Source organism: Buteo buteo, chromosome 13, assembly GCF_964188355.1.
Source record: "Buteo buteo chromosome 13, bButBut1.hap1.1, whole genome shotgun sequence".
Lineage (NCBI taxonomy): Eukaryota > Metazoa > Chordata > Aves > Accipitriformes > Accipitridae > Buteo > Buteo buteo.
Genome location: NC_134183.1, coordinates 4689305 through 4708529, shown reverse-complemented (window position 1 = coordinate 4708529; position 19225 = coordinate 4689305). Strand labels below are relative to the sequence as shown.

General features: G+C 38.3%; 1 protein-coding gene across 6 annotated transcripts in view; it reads right to left on the bottom strand.

Annotated features, from left to right (window-relative positions):
• TEX2 (testis expressed 2) overlaps positions 1-19225 on the bottom strand; it is a 71831-nt gene that overhangs the window by 34102 nt on the left and 18504 nt on the right. The window contains exon 1 of one of the 6 annotated variants that reach the window (XM_075044330.1): positions 3540-3588. The exons of the other annotated variants lie outside the window; for them this stretch is intronic. Within the exon in view, the coding sequence (XP_074900431.1) occupies positions 3540-3573 (34 nt within the window). The 5' untranslated portion in view covers positions 3574-3588. Of the gene's footprint in view, positions 1-3539; positions 3589-19225 lie in introns of those variants that run through there. 6 annotated transcript variants of the gene reach the window in all.

Genomic DNA, 19225 nt, shown 5'->3' with positions numbered 1-19225 from the left:
TATTTACCCCAATAGTAAGAACTCTCAGTTATTCAGAAGTTTAGATATGCATTTATCAGTCACATGTGTATATAGCTTGGTGAATGTTACAGTTGGTAAGAAACTTGGTCTTTTGTCTCCCTGTTGGATTAGCATACTTGGGAACTACATCATATAGAATCCATGCTTCCTATGGACATAGTTCCAGTTCACATAGTTCAAACTGCAAATTTCCCAATTTTTTTAGACAAATGCACCTGAATTCATTTTGGAGAGGGAAAAAAATACTACTGGACAAGACACGTATCCAACCCTACTTCCATTTCCCTAGTGCTAGATCATCAGCTATCACATATCTCTAACAATTTGTGCCAGTTGTGAAATTGCAAGACTACCAAACTAAAATTTGAAAGTACAAAAAACCCTACACCTCTTCCAGGTCATTGAGCCTTTACAACACTATACACTAAGGAAGGAAAAGAAAGAAAAAGAAAAAAAAACAACAACAAAATAACCCACACAAGAGCTGCACTTGCACACAATGCTGTTGGCATCAGCTTAAAGTGTCTGACCCTTTCTCTTCTGCCCACTCAGCACTAACCATGTATCAATAATCTAGCAACACAGGAGAAAAAAAATTAACTACTCTTCCCACCCCCAAATAACATTTCTAGTGTGTTATTTTCGATCAGCAAGAAATTCATGGTTTCGGTTAGCTCTTTAGCACACTATGTTTACACTGTACAGTTAATTACCTTGTGTTTAAACACCAGTTGCCATGTTGTGCTAATGCAGTGCTAATTACCTGAAACAGATGAAGTTTACTTGCACACACCAAATGTACTGAAAAAAGATTTTACTGCTTACTGAACGAGCAACTTCTTTTTACATCATGATTAATGAGTTAAATAGAAAGGAAGGAAATTCTTGATTAGCCAATATTTGCCTACCCTTAAACATGTTACTATACCATGAATTATGTCTTATAAAAGCACATTCTTAAATTAGCACTATCAACAGGGCAGCAGCAGAACATTGACATAATCCAACTGCTTGCACTTTGGCATCGTCAGCCCGTGACATACAAGATAACTCTGTAGTATTCAATGCCCTCAACGTCTGGCCCAAGTGACATTTCAGTTGAGGGGACTGGTTTCCAGGAACAACCATTTCTATTTTGGCAAATAATAATTTTTAGTCTTCTTTGATCTTGCTGGAACTTTCTGAATCAATCCTGTTTATAGGCTGGTTTCGCTACAAGCAGTTCATGCTTTTCCCAAGCACAGCTGTTCAAAGCTGTATCTTCTATCAAATTTTCAAACAACTGGTACATTAAAAAAACAGTGTACAAGACAAGAGAAATATTGTAATGCTATTCACCTAAGAGAGCACATGTGTTTTGGCCAACAGCAGTTATTTCATTACAGGCATTCTGAATATCAATTGGGATTACAACAGTAGCACTCTCTCTACATTATCCCAAGCTTTTAACAACTCTACCTGTTTCAACACACCAGATATCCTACTGAGAGTTATTCCTCCCCCCCCAATACAGGATAGGGGAGATTTTCCCCTGCTCTGGGCAGGCCCATGTTTCCCATCCATTCCTGAGCACAACTTCTCTTTTCTATTGTGAAGGATTTGCAGATTTTTTTTCAAAGTAGATGTTGAGAAGCTTTTCCATAGCAAATACAACAATAACATCCCTGACTTCTTCCACTGCTACCACTACTGACAGCTCTTCCACTAGGTGTTCAGTTTTGATAACAAAGATATTTCATCAGGTTCTTGAACCATACATTTTTACCCCTTAAATCATTCTAACAGATTCACTTCTTACCCATTTCCAGCTATGTTTTCCTCACTCATTGCCTCCCCTTTTTCCTAGTCCTCAACTCCTCTCCCAGCTGTTTGAAAACCTGGCATTCCTGGCCACCTCATTTGAAGGGGAACAACTCCAAACTGACTGTTTGCAGATTACATCGATACTTGCAGAAACATAGGTTTTCACTGATCCTCCTTTTGAAAGCCACATTGTCGCAACCTTGTCTGGCTGCCTCTTTATTTTGTTGTTGTTGTTGATTCTGAAGATGTAAGGTATCAGTTTTATTCATGTGGCAGGCCAGCCTGAATAATAATCTCAGATCCTCAGGCTTCAAATTATTCAAAACATGAACTTTTAACGGGAGGGGAAGAAGGCTACTTGGAAAATAATTCCTTTCTCCCAAAGGTTTGAACTTTGGATGCTTTTGCAGGGTGGAATGAGAGTGCTGCCAACTAACTACTGCCACTTCCACTTCTTATGTTAAGGCACTGCACCCCCATCGCCCACATAACAGCAGTTTATAATCCTCACCTAGAGGCATTGCTCTTAAAGCACAACAACAACAGGAAACAGCAAGCCAGGTGAACAGTGCACGCGTGCTGCCTGGGAATAGAAAATATTTCTCGCCCAGCCCTTCCCTACTGAGCGGCGAGGCAGCAGAGCGCAGGAGCTGAGGATGTGTTTTTACGCAGATGACAACACGTCTCCACCACGCTGTGATGCACCTGCTGACGAACAGGGACACCCAGGGAGAGACCAGGTGTTGGGCAGCGCTGGGTCAAGGCAGGCCATGATACCTTTTATAAGTGTCACTACAGTAACATGTGTTCTTACCTACACCAGGAATGACTAATTAGGAGTGTTTATAGAAGTAGTCCAGCACCCAAGCAATCTGTCCTTTTGCCCAACAGCATCAGCTGCCTTCTCCAGAACTGGCAAACCCTCTTCTTTTCCCAGCAGCGGACAAACACACATCCCAGCCTTCTTCAGCCTAGCTCCAGACACCACCTATTTCACAGCACTGAGAAAACACACACTGCACTGAAGTGCCTGTTTTGGACAACTATACTAAGAACTTTATAGATAAAGCAAAGCAATTATTTTCACATTAAGGATTCAGAAAGTGATTCAACCAATACACAAAGCAGCAAACTAGAAACTAACTTAAAAGAACAGGTCAAAGTTACATACACCACGCTTATTTTATCCACCCATACACAGTTCAGTTTAGCCACATCTACTAATTAAGTAAGGGATATTCAGTAGAGCAATTCAATGTTTTTCATAATCATTCAGTTGCAGAAACAGGACAGATTGGGTAACTAAATTCACACATATTGCAACAGCCAGCTATTCCAATCACATTGCTATTACTTAATGCAGCATCTACAGAAGGGGGAAAGGGTATGCTGTATTAGTAAAACAGCTTTCATAAAAATCTGCAGCAAGGTTCAAAACTTGTTTCAGTATTTTCCCTGCTCGTTGCTACTAAACACAGACCAAAAAAAAGTGTTTTCCACAAAACAGAAACTCCTTTCCTGCTAAGTAAAGAAAAAGCCTTACGGGTTATTAAAAAGCATTGTAATACTTTCCCCTGTACCCGTCAGTTGCGTCAGAAGAACAAGCCCTAAATGCTATTCAGGAAGCCACTAACTTGATTATCAATAATGCCACAATTTGACTTCATGCAGATTGCCATCACTGTTCAAAGGGAAAGACGTTTCTAACTACTTACATCTCTGCTTTCCCCAATAATCCTTCTGTGCCATCACTCTTTCAACAGGCACCTCCTGCTTTGGCAAACTGCCATCACCTAGACTGGGAAAAAAGCAGTTGTTCTTTAGGACTGGTGGGGCTCTTTTTATTATTTTGGGTTACTTGATAGTCATTTCCAAGTGCTGGACTGAAGACATATATGATTCATACTCTAAATCTATCCTCCATTTGGTAGGAAGGAGAAGTAGTGTATTTGTTTTAGACTATCATTGCAAAATCTATGTGGTGTGACAGAAGAGCTACAGAAGATCTTGTATTAACGTAGACAGGAGCACCCTAATGCATTAAGCCACTGTTCCCACACCGGGCTGTAAGTATGCTAAATGTTTCCCTGCTTGGGAATACATGCACAAGCCAATGGGATCTGAAATTCATATTTGTTCTCAGAAATTAGAGACTCCACTTGATTTACTAGAGACTCAGCCAGTATCTTCCTTCCAACACTGAGAGATACAAGATGACTGTTGCTATTCTTTACACTTATTTAGCATAAATAACAGAGCTCTCAGAGCACCAGACAAAATTCATCCTGTTAAGAGCTAGAAGCCTTCGTTCATTTCAGGTCCTTCAAAACAAAGTGTGGTATTAGTGATCCTTATCGGTTACAGTCTCTACTTAAGCAATGTTTTAAATCACTGGAAGTTTACATCCCAAATAATACACTACCACTACTTTGCCACAGAAGTAGTCTAGAAAGCCAATTCCCATTTAGCCCAGAACGACCTCACTGAAGCAGAGATCACAGCTACTGGGACATTATTTATCACAAATTTCACCTCAACCAGCAGATTTATACCATAAAAGACAAAAAAGGATACAAAATACAAATTTCAACATCCTTTCCTATCCCCATTCAAATTTCTAATTATGACAAATTAAATTCCCCTGGCATCTCCATGAGTTAATATATTCCATGGTGAACATCTATTATTCCTTTTACATCTACTAGTCATTACTTTTAAATGAACTACATAGAAAGTCTTGGTAATTACCATCACACAAGAGCCCCATGAAATCTTTGTGTCAGAGAGATCTAGTTACCCAGCCTGAAGATAATACTTTAAAGCTCACTTTCCAACAGGAAGTTCTGCTTCACCTTTGAAGTTCACACAACTGGATTTGATATACAGAGAGGGGAGGAAAGAGGAACAAAACCCCAATAAAACCTCTTTTAAATCTAAGCACAGAAATGAAAAATTTTATATCAAGTACTATTAAAAGAATGTAGTTCAATGTGTTCAACAGAAGTCAACACTAGGATTACAGCCAAAATAGATTATGCCACCCACTATGGACTATAGTATATACACACACCTCCCACAGCACATACCTCTAACAGAGGTGAACCAGGTTATCACAACTAAGCTGGTTAACAGCTAAAATACCTCCCATCAAGAGTTCTCTGAGGCTCATTAAAAAAAAAAAAAGATTATATTTTTGTGCAAATGCTTATAAGGTAAGAATAATCCAAGTTAAACAACCAGCATTTAAGTATGCTTAGGGATACTTAAATGAAAGATCCTAAGCAAGATTTTGAAGTATTGTCAATGAGATGATACTTTTAATGAAAACTATAAACCTATCAAAGAGACAAATAAGAAGGGTTGTTTACTGAAGTCTAGGACAGAAAGGTCTAGGAAAATTGCTATGGCAAATAAGGATTCTTCAAAATTACTGGAATTTTTTTTTTAAGACAGGCACTAATAATAAGGTCCTTAATACAAGCTTGTATTTACGATGCTTCAAAAATAAGCAAATTAAAATTGTTTAATGTTAGCTAAGCAAGTCTATTCTATATTAACATTTTCCCCCAAAAAACCTCAGAAAAGTCAGCTATCACATTAGTTTCTCTGCCTTCACCAATAAAAGATCAATTTTCTTTCCTATTCTCCTTCCATGACACATCACTTACACCAAAAATTTCATAAAGCTACACCAGAGTTTAATTTTGACAAACACAAACTAAGCAGTTAAAGGTTGTCCAGAAACTCAGAAAAATCTAACTTCTTCCTATTTAATGCTTTTCTGAATACTGAAATGAAGTGATACTTATAAGAAATTGAACATTTCCCCTAAGAGAAAAAAATAAAAGAAGTTAAAGCATAAAACAAAACATGCAATAATTCATAGAAGAACAATAAATAGTGGGTAGAGAAGAGTCACTTTACTTTGCTACATATTGTGACATACATTCTTTTAAAAACAAGAACATATAAAATTGCAAGGAGCTTTCTGCAAAGAGAATGAATCGCAGTTGCAGGACAGGCTCCTCATCCCTCTGGCCCGTTCACAGAACATTGTTCATAAAACAATGCCTGTGCTCTGCTGGACTTCAGAAGGAAGGCACGCTCCCAAAAGGACTCCAGTGAAGCAACAAGCATCAGCACTAGATTAAAAACAGAGCAGCAGCAAATCTGCTAAGTGTGAGACAGAAAACTAGCTAGCAAAACACGCCTGCGGTAGTTAGCGCAGCGCTTCCAAGCTGCCAGAGCTGGGAGCTGAAGCCTGTCAGCACTGAGGCAAGAAGGACTTCTGCAGTTCAACAAATCTGATGACATGCCTGGAGAGAGGTTGCTGCCTTGCCATCGTATCAGTGTAGGCATCGTATCGATCGCTATAGGTCAGATTTTATTTTGCAACAGAACTGCTTCTCTGAAATTCAAAGGAGATGCTGGAAGAGGTATGGAGTGAGTATTGGTAATGTTAGCTACAAGTCGAGCCCAGAAACTTGTTCTTGATGTGCAGCTCTTCAAGAGCTCAATTTCAACACAACCTTGACGAACGTTTGTTTCCCAACCAACTGCAATATTACTGGTGAAGCTCCTCAATACTGAGTATTATACATGTTAGGAAAGCATTGTGAACAGAACTGTTGTAATAGCAAAAAGCTGCTTTTACCATTTGAGTCAACTCAAAGTATGATTTTTTTTTTTCAGATTACTCACACACTTTCAATAACATACTCCTCTGCTCTTTGCAGTAGATTCAGACTCCACCAGAGTGTAATTTCAATAAAGAACATTTACTCCCAGTTGGCACAATGAGAACAAATGAAAATGCTAGCACATTATACTTTCTCCATTCATGTGTTTTTCTCCTATGAACTACTTTATTCTTGTTTCTTTATCATTCATAATTGCAAGCAACAAGTAGCATCTTTTCCTTCCAAAACACTCAACATTAAACAGTTCTAAGGGACCTTTTAGTAGTTCCCTAATTCCCACAACAGAACAAAACAAAATAATAAAAAAAAAACCACAACCAAGTCCTCCCTCTCCCCCTCCATCACAGATTTTTGAGATTTAGCCATTTCCTATATCATATATTGCTGACTTTAAAAAGCACATTCAAATACTTATTTTTCCAGGTAACTAGTTGCTGGCATCAAAATTACCCCAAAAACTAATTTGGTCATGAGTGAGAAGAGAAATGCCCCAGAAAAACAAAGGTTTACTGACCTAGATCTGAAACTCCTGCAGTAAGGGATTTAGAAGTAAATACATTAAAACCAGAGCATACTCAGAGGCAAACTTTTGTCACAGTCTAAAGCCAGCTTTTTCTACTCTTCTCTTCTAAAACTGCTATACTATCTGGCTGAAGCACTCTCTTCAGAGTGACCCTGATAAGCCAAAGGGAAGTAAAAAAACCACTGGTCCATTAGCAATCCTGAGCAATAAATATATAACTGCTGCGTTTGTTCTCTTTTAAAAGGGAGGAGAGACTAAATCGGAATTTGCTGGTGCTGCAGAAGTTCTGCATCTTGACAGAAAATGTTTTATTATTACAGAAATAAAACATCAAAAGCTTACACATAAATTACATCCTATCGAGAGGGTAAATGGTGAGGTAGAATACAAAACTATGCCGCACTGTAACTCTCTCCCTCTTATCTCAGTGGAAAGAAAAAAAAAAAATCAACTTCCCATTAATCTGATGAAAGATTATCTAAAACCTCTGCAGATTAGTCCACAGCTGAAAATGCTGTCTGCATCACTGATTAAATTAAAGGTGACTATAAAATCTTTGGGTGAAATTTTGACTGAGTGACTTATAGAAAAGCATGTTTCCAAAACGAAGTAAAATAAGCTGCCTTGAATCCTAAATTAAAAAGGGCTTATCAGAATTGTATTACAGGCTCATTTTTCCCAACAATTCAAATGCACATCAATAAGCAAAACTGCCTACAGGTAACAAGTGAGCATTAAAGGACTTTTTTACATTCACATTCATTTCACTAACGAAAATTTCAGTCAATATTCACAGCAGCTGAGAAGTTAAAACAACCATTATACACCTTCATATGAAAACAGCAGAAAAGATACTAAAAATAAATATGCTTGTCCACATGAAGCTAAACACGGATACACAGATGAGCAGCACCAATTAATAACTCAAACTCTAGGTCCCCATGTAGAATGTAGTTATGAAAGGTCATTAAAAAAGGAATGGAATCTACAGATTTACAAACCATACCCCAGAGGTATCTAACTTTTTTTTTTTTCCAGTGGATTTTCAACGATTCATCAAATCTTGTATTTCATATGTACAACCTTCATTCTAATTTCATGTTTTGCAGAGGATTAGCATGCAAGGTGCTTTAAGGCTTTTTTACCTGACAGGACAAAACATAGTACACAGTCATGGTTTCTTGATTTCTCAGAGATGTTTTCAAAATTAGAGAAGGCTGGTTTAACAAAAAAGGACTAAAGCATTTAATACCTAAAAGTATTTAGGTTTGGACCAAGCACACATCCCTAAGCAGCAAGGTAGTAACTTCAAAAAAACCCAAGCCAAAACAAACAAACCAAACCAAAACAAAAAAAAACCAACAACAACAAAAAAAACACCAAACAAACAGCTACAGAACCATGATGGACCAGTGATGCCACATATTCCAGAAAGTCACAATGGCAGAGCAGAAAAAAGGCACAGCAAGGGGAAATCTTTCCACTCAACCTCTCACAGACCAACTCAGACAAGGGGAGTATCTTTGCAACACTGCACGTACTCGATGAGCCCTCTTCTCTGCCAGCAAAGTCCTCACAACTTCATGTATACAAGTGTCAGCAGGACTTTTTGCCATCCTGCACTGTCACACATTTGTGAATGTGTCTTTGCATGCATATTGGGACTGGATAGGTCAGTAGGTTTCAGCTAAAAGAAACTTCCTACGTTGTTGTCTACAGAAAGTTACTCACTTACACTGACATCTGTTGGGTTTTTACCAAGGTAAGTTCAGCCAGAAGCAGCAGCACATTATCTCCAGCTCTTCTAATATAGCCAGGTCAGTGCTGTTGCCTTTGCAACCACTCTAGACCCTGTGAGAAGTGCAAGAAATACAGAACTCCTTATAGAAATGTAGATGACTTCAGGTACCTAGGACCTTGGCATGCCCCAGGCAAAATGCAGTCAATTATCCAAGGATTATCTGGTTTCTGATCTTTCTCATCCCCCAGCTCTGGTGGTACTTTTCCAACTTTTGGATCCCCAGGCAGTTGGCAACAAAACAAAACAAGAACTAATCAAAGCAAGGCTACTTTCAGAACATTTAAATTGTCTATGGGAAGGAGGAGTGCTACATCTGCATTTAATACAAATAAAAAAGTATTCATACCTAATTAGAAAGGTAGTTGTACTTAACACATGAAAATTAATTAGCCTAAGGTACCTGAAGATAGATAGCAAGTTACAACTATTGACATAGGGGACCACTGTTAGAGAGCACGTTGATTACATTTGCTTACTTTCTTCCATCTCATCTACCCAAGAAAAGCAAAAAGTGTCTTTGATAAATGCAGAAAACGCATTCCAGATAGAACAGAACAGGATTTCTCAGATGTTTTTGCAAGCATAATCCCCAGAGGGTCCAAAGGACAGAAAAGCTTAAGAAAAGGTCAATAAATAGGACTTCATAACTGCAAGTCTTTTCAGAGTTGCAATCGAGTTTGAGAAGTGGTGGGTCAAAAGTAATTCAAAAGTAATTCAACCCAAAAGTTAGTCTGTTCTCCAAGTTGGTTTTTTTTTTAAGCAATTGTTCCTAGCACTTAGGCAATCTTGCCAATACCTGTATGCCATTCATTAAGTAGTCTTGCCTGTCATTGGATTCCATGAAAAATTAATGGAGAAAGGTATTACCAGCACTTCATGCTACCTGGAAACTGCAAAGGCAAGAAACATAAATCAGCACCACATGAACAAAAAAGCTTTTCATGATCTGATTTTGGAGGAAAATGGCTTATGGACTGGATTTCCAGACCTCTCTGAAAGCCCTGAGCAGGTAAACATGTTATTTTGAGTTTCAGTATTAGTAGGAGGGTGGGAAAAATTTTGCTTTAGCTTACCTCACTGAAGAGTAGTGTTCACACAGCACTTTGAACAAATAAGATCACACAGAATTACTAACAACTTAAACCAGCAATAGCAAAGACTAAGAACCAAGTTAAAGCAGCTGAAGAATCACATAACCCATCTTATTCTAGCAACAAGTGTGCAGAGATCATAAACTACTAATAATAGCTTTTATGCTTTAAATTCCTTTAACTTATAATTCATAGAAGGATCCATAGAAGGTTAACAAAACGTAAAGCCAACTCTGAAGAAACCTTGTCCTAAGAATAGCAGGAAAACAAAATGTCAAACTCAGAATTGGCGAGTACCAGACATCTCTCTCTGCTTAAGGCAACATTCATCTCATTTCATTCAGATTTATGTTCAATTCAAATACCTAGAAACTAAAATGCAAAAGTTCAGCAGCATTGTAGCTTTCCAACTGGAGGATGCAGTGCAGAGTGACGAGGACAGGAGAATATCCAAGATACTGAAATTTTCCCAAGACTGAAATGGAACCTAGATGGCCCCTAACGATCTGAGTTTTTCCCATGCTAAAGACAAAGTTTTTGCTTATTAAAAAAAACACACAAAACCAAACACACAACACAGAAACACTGTCAACCTCGATGAGCAAAGATACTAAGTGAGTCCCAATTAAAAAAACTTAGGACAGACAACGCAGACTTTCCCAGCTTTCCAACTAACTATCAAGACAAAAGAGGTCTCGGGGTTTTTACAGCTTGTCAAAAATCTTCTAGAGCCTTGCAACTGTCATACACATTTCAGTATAGTCTCTCAAAGATCAATTTTTGCACTAAAGAGTGGTTTAAGCATTTTATGATTAAAAATACTGGACTATGAGAGAGACAGACACAAAAAAACCCCACTCAAGTGCACAGGGCTGAAGCAACCATAAAATTCCTAGTCATTCTATTACAGTACATTCAAATATTTTACAAAATCCACAAAAGTATTAAGGCAAAAGAAGTAGAAGTATTTTGCAAAAGCATCCACGTCTGTGTTCTCATTTAAATACATGTTTTCTTATTTTTCACACAGTATTTATAACTCTAAACATTTCAAAGTGTAACCTTATTGACACGTTGGCAAGAATCTTCACTGGACTTTGTTATCCAAAACATGAAAGAGGTCCCTGCTAAAAACAGGGTACTAAAATCAAAGCCACTAGCTTGATTTGCATTCCCCTCCATTTCTTGCATTAGACACAGAACAGAGCAATAGTTAATGGATCAGTTTAATATATGAAAGCTTTCTGGTGGTTTGGTTTTGTTGGGTTTTTTTTTATTATTTTTTCCCCAAGAGGGATTGAGGTAGCTCCTATTTCTAAAAGCTGTGATACATTTTAATTGCAACATATGATAGGTCAATTACAGATTGCCTGACCTTAACAGCTGCTTTACAGGCTTGACTCTTACCGAAATGAATTGAGTCAGAAAATGATGAGCACCTCCCACAACATATTTTTTTAATCCTAATTGCTAAGAAACTATGGCAGGTAGATACATGAAAGAAAACGAACCTCGCTAGCAATCTGAATTAACAGGATCATTTTACATAAAAGTAGATATCAAGACACCGTATTTCTCATAAGGAAAAAGAAAATCAGTATACTGTGATGACAAAGTGAGGTACTTATGCACCTTAAAATCCTTTTGTTCACACACCTAAGCAACAAGCATATGAGTGGATCCTTCCTACTCTGTTTTTCTCTCTCAAAATGTGGGTGGGGTTAACACACCTAGAAAGATAATTTGTCATGTGAATCCTCTCAAAAAAACAGCAACCAAAATAAGATTGGGATGAACACAAACAATGCTCTCCTCTCCTTTTTTTTGTTTAGCAGCATGGATCTACCCCAACATGGTCTTTCACTATGTGAATCAGGCCACAAATGTAAAAGAAAAAAAAAAAACCAAGAGAGAAAAAAAAACCCACACCTCTCTAAAAGGTTTAAGTTAGTTAACAGTTTTCTGAACTTTTCAGCACTCCTTGAAAAGTGTTCTCACTGCCTCTGGTGAAAAGTAGTTTCCAAAGATCAATAATGCAGGAAGCAACACAGACAGCCATTATTCATTCTCTCTCAGCTCAGAAAGAAATTATTTGTTCCTATATGGTATAATTCACTCATATAGCATGCAGACACAGACATAGGTCCTTATCTTAGTGGAAAGTAGACCTCAGGTAGACTAGTATGATGGGACAACATCTGTAAATGAAATCATTCCTACAGGCCTCTTTATTTCAGAGATGCACATACTAAATTTACATATGGAGCTGTAAAACACGCACACAGATCTCACTTTTGCAAACGTTAATCAATGTAGTTGTCTCCAGGAATTTAATCCGACAACCCCAAAGGCTGAAAATGAAAGGGTCAGAAGGTGGGTGTCTTGTGGCAATACATACTCCAATTCCCCAGCTGCCTGCTGAATTCACAGCACAATATGAAGAAAAGACCTTAAAAAAATTTTTTTTTAATTAATTTTTCAGAAGAACCCCAGTTCCACTTTAAATCCAAGTAGTATTCATGCAAGCTCTGTACTGTCAGTCTCCTTTGCAGTTACTTCCTTGTAAAAAAGGGCTAAAATCTTCCCTTTCGCATCCTATGATATTTGCTATTCAATAACCAGGTATTATCAGTGTTATGTTTGTCCAGCAAATACCTTTCTGCACTGTAAAAGTTTCTAATATTGCAGACAGTAATAACATCTATAGTCTTAACTACTTGATAGAATAGGTAAGAACGAATGCACTCCACTGTATGTGGGTTACATTTTGTGCACGCACATGCACAGAAAGTGTCATTAAAGTAGCTTCAAGGAAATGAATTTTAGGTCATCAATTTTAAGGTCTTGATTTGCTGAGAGATAAAAGAACAACAAAAGCCACCAGATGGATTCAAAAGGGCAAAGGGAAGTAAGTGTCTTTGAGCCATATCCTGCCTTGTTCAATTACAGTATTATGCAGGCAATACTAATTTTAGGCATACGGCAGTGTTCTTGCATACTTGCTTAATAAATCCACCATGCATTTGTTTATCAAATAGAGTCAAGCAGCTATACAAGCTCTGAATTACATACGCTGTTAATAAGTTTGTGAGTACATACATACATACTCACTTCCTCATACATCACCATACACCAGGGGTGTGGCCGTTTAAGCGAGGCTTTTAATTGCTGAGAGAGAGAAAGAAATTTGCAGGACAGTCAACCCATAGCAGTTTTCATTGGTAAATATACTGCTTAGGGCATCTGGATGCAAGAAGCAGATTTTTTAAAATATATCCTGACAAAGTAAAGTACTAAAGCAACACTCATGGTACAGCACAGCAATTTACTCATTTTTATCATTTTAATCGTGAAGTTTAGCTTGATAGAATAATAAATAACTAGCTAGAATTTCTAAAACCTGGCCAATAAAAATGAAACTGAAAAGTTGTCCCAACTCATCAGAAAAGCAAAGGTTCATAAAATCTGTTCAATACTCAAAACCAACTACCAATCCACATCTCAAAGCTGCATGACAAAAGAAATGGAGATCCATACAACCAAATATTTATGCTCTTAAATACAACACACCTCTAAACTGATCTTTTCAGACACTCAGAGTTTTCTACAACTGTTAGGCACAGATCTTCAGCTTGCCTATAACCTCTAGGCAGTTTTAAGGCATCTTGGAAAACTTGACCTGTTGTCATAAAGGGAATGATAACTGGAATTACAAAACAGGAGACAGTTTGCGTGCACAGCTGGTCCTTTCTCCATCCACGTCTCTTGTTATTCACTAAATAACATATAAATAGAATAGTAGCAATTTTATTCCCCCCCTCAAAATACTTCTGTGAAGTTGTCACATGTTTACTCAGAAGGTTTATTAAAGACCTGGCAAAGCCTTTATTAACTAGCACATTTTTCAGTTGACAGACATTTAGGATTATCTTCCCCTTAGTTCTTTCCCCTTCTCCCAATTCATTTGTTTAATACTTCAAGTCAAGTTGAAAAGGAAGAAGTGTGAAAGTGATGAGACAAAAAGAACTGCTACTGAGAAGGTCTTACAAAGATAAGCCTTATCAAACTTCACAGCAGCTACAAACAAGAAGGAACTTAAGGATCAGTTTCATTTACCACCAAAATACATTTATTTATGCGTTCAACCCCAAACATTACACAAGAGTATTAGGAAAGAAAGTGAAGCCCCTCCGGGCAACAGAAATGACAGATACGTGTTAAGCAAGCAGAATGGAAATACCCAGCTTGGAAGGCATCCAGAGCAGAAATCTTCACCTTGCATTGGCCACTCTGGCACAGGGAGACAGGAACAAGAGGTGGGAGGTGACCGGTGGACAGGGAGCAGGGGTATGGGAATGCTATGGGAATTCTGTGACTCGGTTGTGAGATTATCGTTCCCAGCCTCAGCTAGAGGATGCTCCCTGAAACATGGCAGAGCCCCGCACAGGCAGGTTCTCGCTACTCAGAAGTTTCAGAAGAGAAGGTAATACAACATACTGCAACTAGAAGCCAAGAGGCAGAGAACACCAAACTTAAGACGAGAACTTTCACTGTCTGCTTTTAGTATCACATGTTAAGCAATATTTCCCTATCAAGCTACCACAATCACAAGTGTGTGAGCATGACTATTGCCCTTCCTCTCAAAGAAGCCTTATTCTTTGAGTCTGTCTGGGCTCATAAAACAGACATTTTTATTTCCTCAGTCTTAATCCTGGCTTCCAGTGAAACAAAATTATTTTTGCACCTTTCTATTTAATTTCAGATCAGAACTTCATTGCAGCTCATGACAGCTTGCATCTACGTTTCAGTGCTCTGTCATCTGCTTTGAAACTCCCAGTATCAAAGGATACAGCAGCTTGGTTTGTGCTCATATTTTTGCAGTCCTATTTTACAACTGAAGTATAATTTAATCAAAACACTTGAAATCCAGAGTAAAATCTAGAGTCTTACAGCTCTCAGTCCTCTGCATAAGCTACCAAACCCCAATATAGCAATTTTTCAGACACCAAAGAGATCCTTTAGAAGAGCACCCCAATTCCTGAATATGCATTTTCATACTCTTTTAAGAAATCCTCTTTTAAGTTTGACCATCCCATCTTCTCACAGCTTCAGGATAACAATCCTGCACTGACAGGATAAGTGGTCCAGGACATGCAATACGTTCACCAGCACTAAGGGACATTCTTCTGCAATGTTGCTGTCATCCAACACCAGTGGGGTCAAAGAGCATAACAGTTTATAAACCACAGAGACACTAGGTAATGAATATTAAAGCCCAGTTCATACAACGATTCATTTGCGCTACCCTTCTGGCCTTTATGGGCAAACACCACTGTTTACTGTGTTTTATTGATCTTCTGTTATCCTTTGTCTATCAGTCGTCTCGCCTTTTAGAACACTAACTTAACTGCTGTGCTACATATTGATTTGGACTGTGCACAGCAGAATAACACACCTTGCTGTTCAGAAAGGAGAGAGTTAAATAGAAGAGAAAGATAACGAACAGAGAGCTAGGAATTTTGAGGAGCAGGAAGGCAAGACAGGCAAGATCAGAGAATAAACCCTTTTTTACCATTATATTCTCATGTCTCTCCAAAGACACTAACAATCAGCTTCATCAGAGATAATAGTTCTGAGTACCCAGAGAATAAAGACGACTGGTAAATAACCCGACACCTTAGAATTCCTCTCCTCGCAGGGGGTGAAGCAGGAAGAAAAAACACCTGCAAAACTTAGAGGGACTATGGCACACTGCAGATATTTCAGCCACTCTAACCTATCTGTTGTCAAAACTTGCTCCTCTGCTTCCGCTCTCCCAGGATTTCCAACGGGGGCAGGACTGGCGTTGGCTATCACAGGAAGTTTTTAAGCAACTCTTCTCAGATGCCTTAATTGAGCAATTTCAACTTCAGGCACTTGCTTTTTATTTTCCAGAGATACTGGTCATCAAGGACTCCGTTAAAGGAAATGGCGATGCATCTGTTAATCAGGTCTTAAAAGGGATACCTCGATACCCCTGGGGATCCAAAAGAATTCATTACTGTAACTGCCTTGCTCCACAGCAAGAAACTACAGAGAAGGCAGATAGCACAGGAACAACACCACAGGCAAATACTGCATGACAGAACTGGTCTGATTGGAAGCCTTACACTACATTGCACGTATTGTTACTATGCTTGCCAAAGAGAGGGGATTTTGCTCTGTAAGCATACTCGAAACTCATGAAACTAAGTTAGCATATGGCAGCCTCCAGTGCAAAATTACTCCAATAAAGGACTTGTGTGAAAGAACCTAAATATCACCTTAAATGATTTAAAATTTCATTTGCCAAGTAAATAGGTACTTTTGGATGTACACTATGCAAAGCTTGGCCCAAATCCAAGCAATTCCCTTTACTTCCAGTTCGTCTCGAGAAGATGATACTTCAGCACTAACTCTCCAGGTGGTTAAATTTCAGTCCTCACAATGCTCCTGAGTGAACAGGCACACAGAGGCTAAGGCCGTTGGGTGAAGTTAAGTGTTCCTAGCCAATGCAATCTTCATGGTTTGTTGCTTCAGGCTGGAAATGGGATCTTGACCAATAATTATTAACTTTCTGCCTTCAAACTGCTGGGCTTGCCATGTTAACAGAAGCTTTAAAAAGTTAACCTGTCCAAGAAAGAGATAATTCACAATTCTGACAAGAACAGCGGGTCATATATTTTTAGGACACAATAATTGGGATTCTGTCCCATACATCCAGAAAAGAAGCTGAATTCAATCACTTGTAGCACAAAAAAAAAAAAAAACAAACCAAACAACAAACCCACACCCAAACCCTTTCCTTTGTGGATCCGAACCATTTACCACAATCCTCTACAATAACGAAACGAGTGGTACACTTTTATTTTTACATCAGCAATCAACAACAGCTTTACACATACCATAACGATATGCATCAGTGCACTGAAGGAATAAACACAGAATGGGGAATACTAACAGATCATCCTAAAGCTTTCACTATTTACTGCAGTGCCTCTGAAGGCCTTACATCTTGCTCTTACACTAGAGAGAGATTTCTGAGGGACAGACAACACTGTACTTTGCAGTTTTGCCTTTGTTCCCTAAAAGTTAAATACTGCTTTTCCTCAAGCTATCTATGATTGTGTTACTCAGCTGAATTTAGAAAAATTATTCCCAGATTGCACATATCTTCAAATTTGCAGTTTCCATTCCAGCCTGCACTAAGAAAAAGATTTTGCAAATACAAGCTCGTTTCTGTATTCCATGTCCTTTTCCAGTAAGCCTAATAAAGATGCTGCCTCCCCTACAGACCTGTGCAATACAGACACAAAGCAACAATAGAAAACACTTAGAGAATCAGTGAAGCAACAATAGAAAATACTTAGACAACTGTCTCTGTGTCACAAATTTCGTCAATTTCTCAAAAATACAACATCCAGACAGAAAATAGCATATCTGAGACAGCAAGAGACATCAATGAAAAGATCCCAAGCATGGAGAAGCCTCGCAGGCCTGGAGTTTGTGCATTGTTTCCCGCCAGTTGAGTCTCAGAAGGGTTCTCCAGACGACCTTTTTAAAAAATAATAATAAAAAAAATATTCCTGCCTAACGTGAGCAATCTCATTTTTCCTCCTCTCCTTCATATCCTTTCCTTCCCTCAACACTAATGCTTAATTCCACAGCATATACAGTTGTTTGCTTATTTCTCAGAACATGGATCCAGCCTTCCACTAGGAAGAAAGAGCACAAGCTGTCCATGCCTTCACATCAGGATGGTTTGAGAACTATCACAATGCACCACTCTGCTTGCTGTAGTCCTTTCTCCCACCACACTGAGCAATTCATGCTCCTAAACACCAGCATTAAAGGACTTGTACATGGCATAGTAACTGACAAATCTCCATCATAAAACAAAAGGGAGATGAAGATGGAACTAAGGTAATTAAATATCCTGTTTTAACAGTATGGTATACCAGAAAGCACACATCTGGTACACAGAACATGCAACATTTTCTGTCTTCAAAGTACACTGCTAAAAATCAAAACTAAAAGCCCATACAAGACCTTTCATTACAGAATAGATACTCCTCTTGAAAAGCCAATTAACATGGTTTCTGTAAATCCACAGACAGGATGCTTGAGTAGATACCTACAGACACAAACACCTACGTCAAGGCCTCACACATACGTAATGAAAGCTAACACTACCTTACGAACAACATACTTCAACAGAATTAGTTCACGTAAGTACTACTTTTTTCATATAAAGACTTCTTTTGCATTACGTCATGTTGTAAATGTGGTCATTTTCATATGAAACTGCAAACTGTGTTTTCTTAACCTAACAAAACTTTGGTGAGCTGCACAAAGCTATGAGCTACTGAGCTATAGCCATAAGAGCTGCAGATACTGTCACAGGGCAAGAGAGACTACTCAGCGGGAGCAAGCCTTCACGCCAACTTAGCTTTGTAAAAGTCAGGAAGAGGTTAAAATAGCTGAAAACCACTAATAATCAAAAAGGCACTTGGAATAAAAGTTTTTTCTGCACACAAAAAGTAGTGGAGAAGAGAACTAGACTGCAGGAACCAAGTCTAATAAACATCAATAAAGACACTAAACTGCTCTCCATCAAATTCTAAGTCTCTCCTTTGTCATGATGCCTTAAAAAAGCTTAATAATTGTATTATTAATGCACTGAAATCATTGCCTGTTCATATTGTCTCACTGTTTCCTTCATTTAATCATCTGTTGTCTCTTGAAATATAAACTCTTTAGAGAAAAGAGCATCTTTTCCAATCATTGTACAGCACCTTGGAAAACGAGGAGTGTTTCATGAATAGGGTTCCTAGATGTCACATGCCAGTATAAGTAAGTTGTCTTCCCCAGCAACATTAAGTGAAAGTTTAAAATACAATAAACAACTTATTTGTTTATTAGCTGGAATTTTGAAATCTGACAATGGTGTTGCCCTACAAGTAGCTTGGGAGTTACTTTTATGCTTGTCATTTATCCTCTAGGTATTGCAGAATCACAACATAATCTATGTTGAAAGAGACTTCTGGAGCTACTCTGCTCCGATCTCTTGCTCAAAACACGGTCAACTTGTAGCCTTACATCAAGGAGAGGACACCAGGAATAAGGTCAGTTGCATGCAGCATTGCAAGTTTGGTTCTGACCATCAGAGATCTTGGGCCATCAATGTGAGACAGTATATCAAAGTTTATACAACTGTGTATGGAGGCTTTTCTTTGAACAGGTGTCTCACTATCAAGCAGGCACAAAG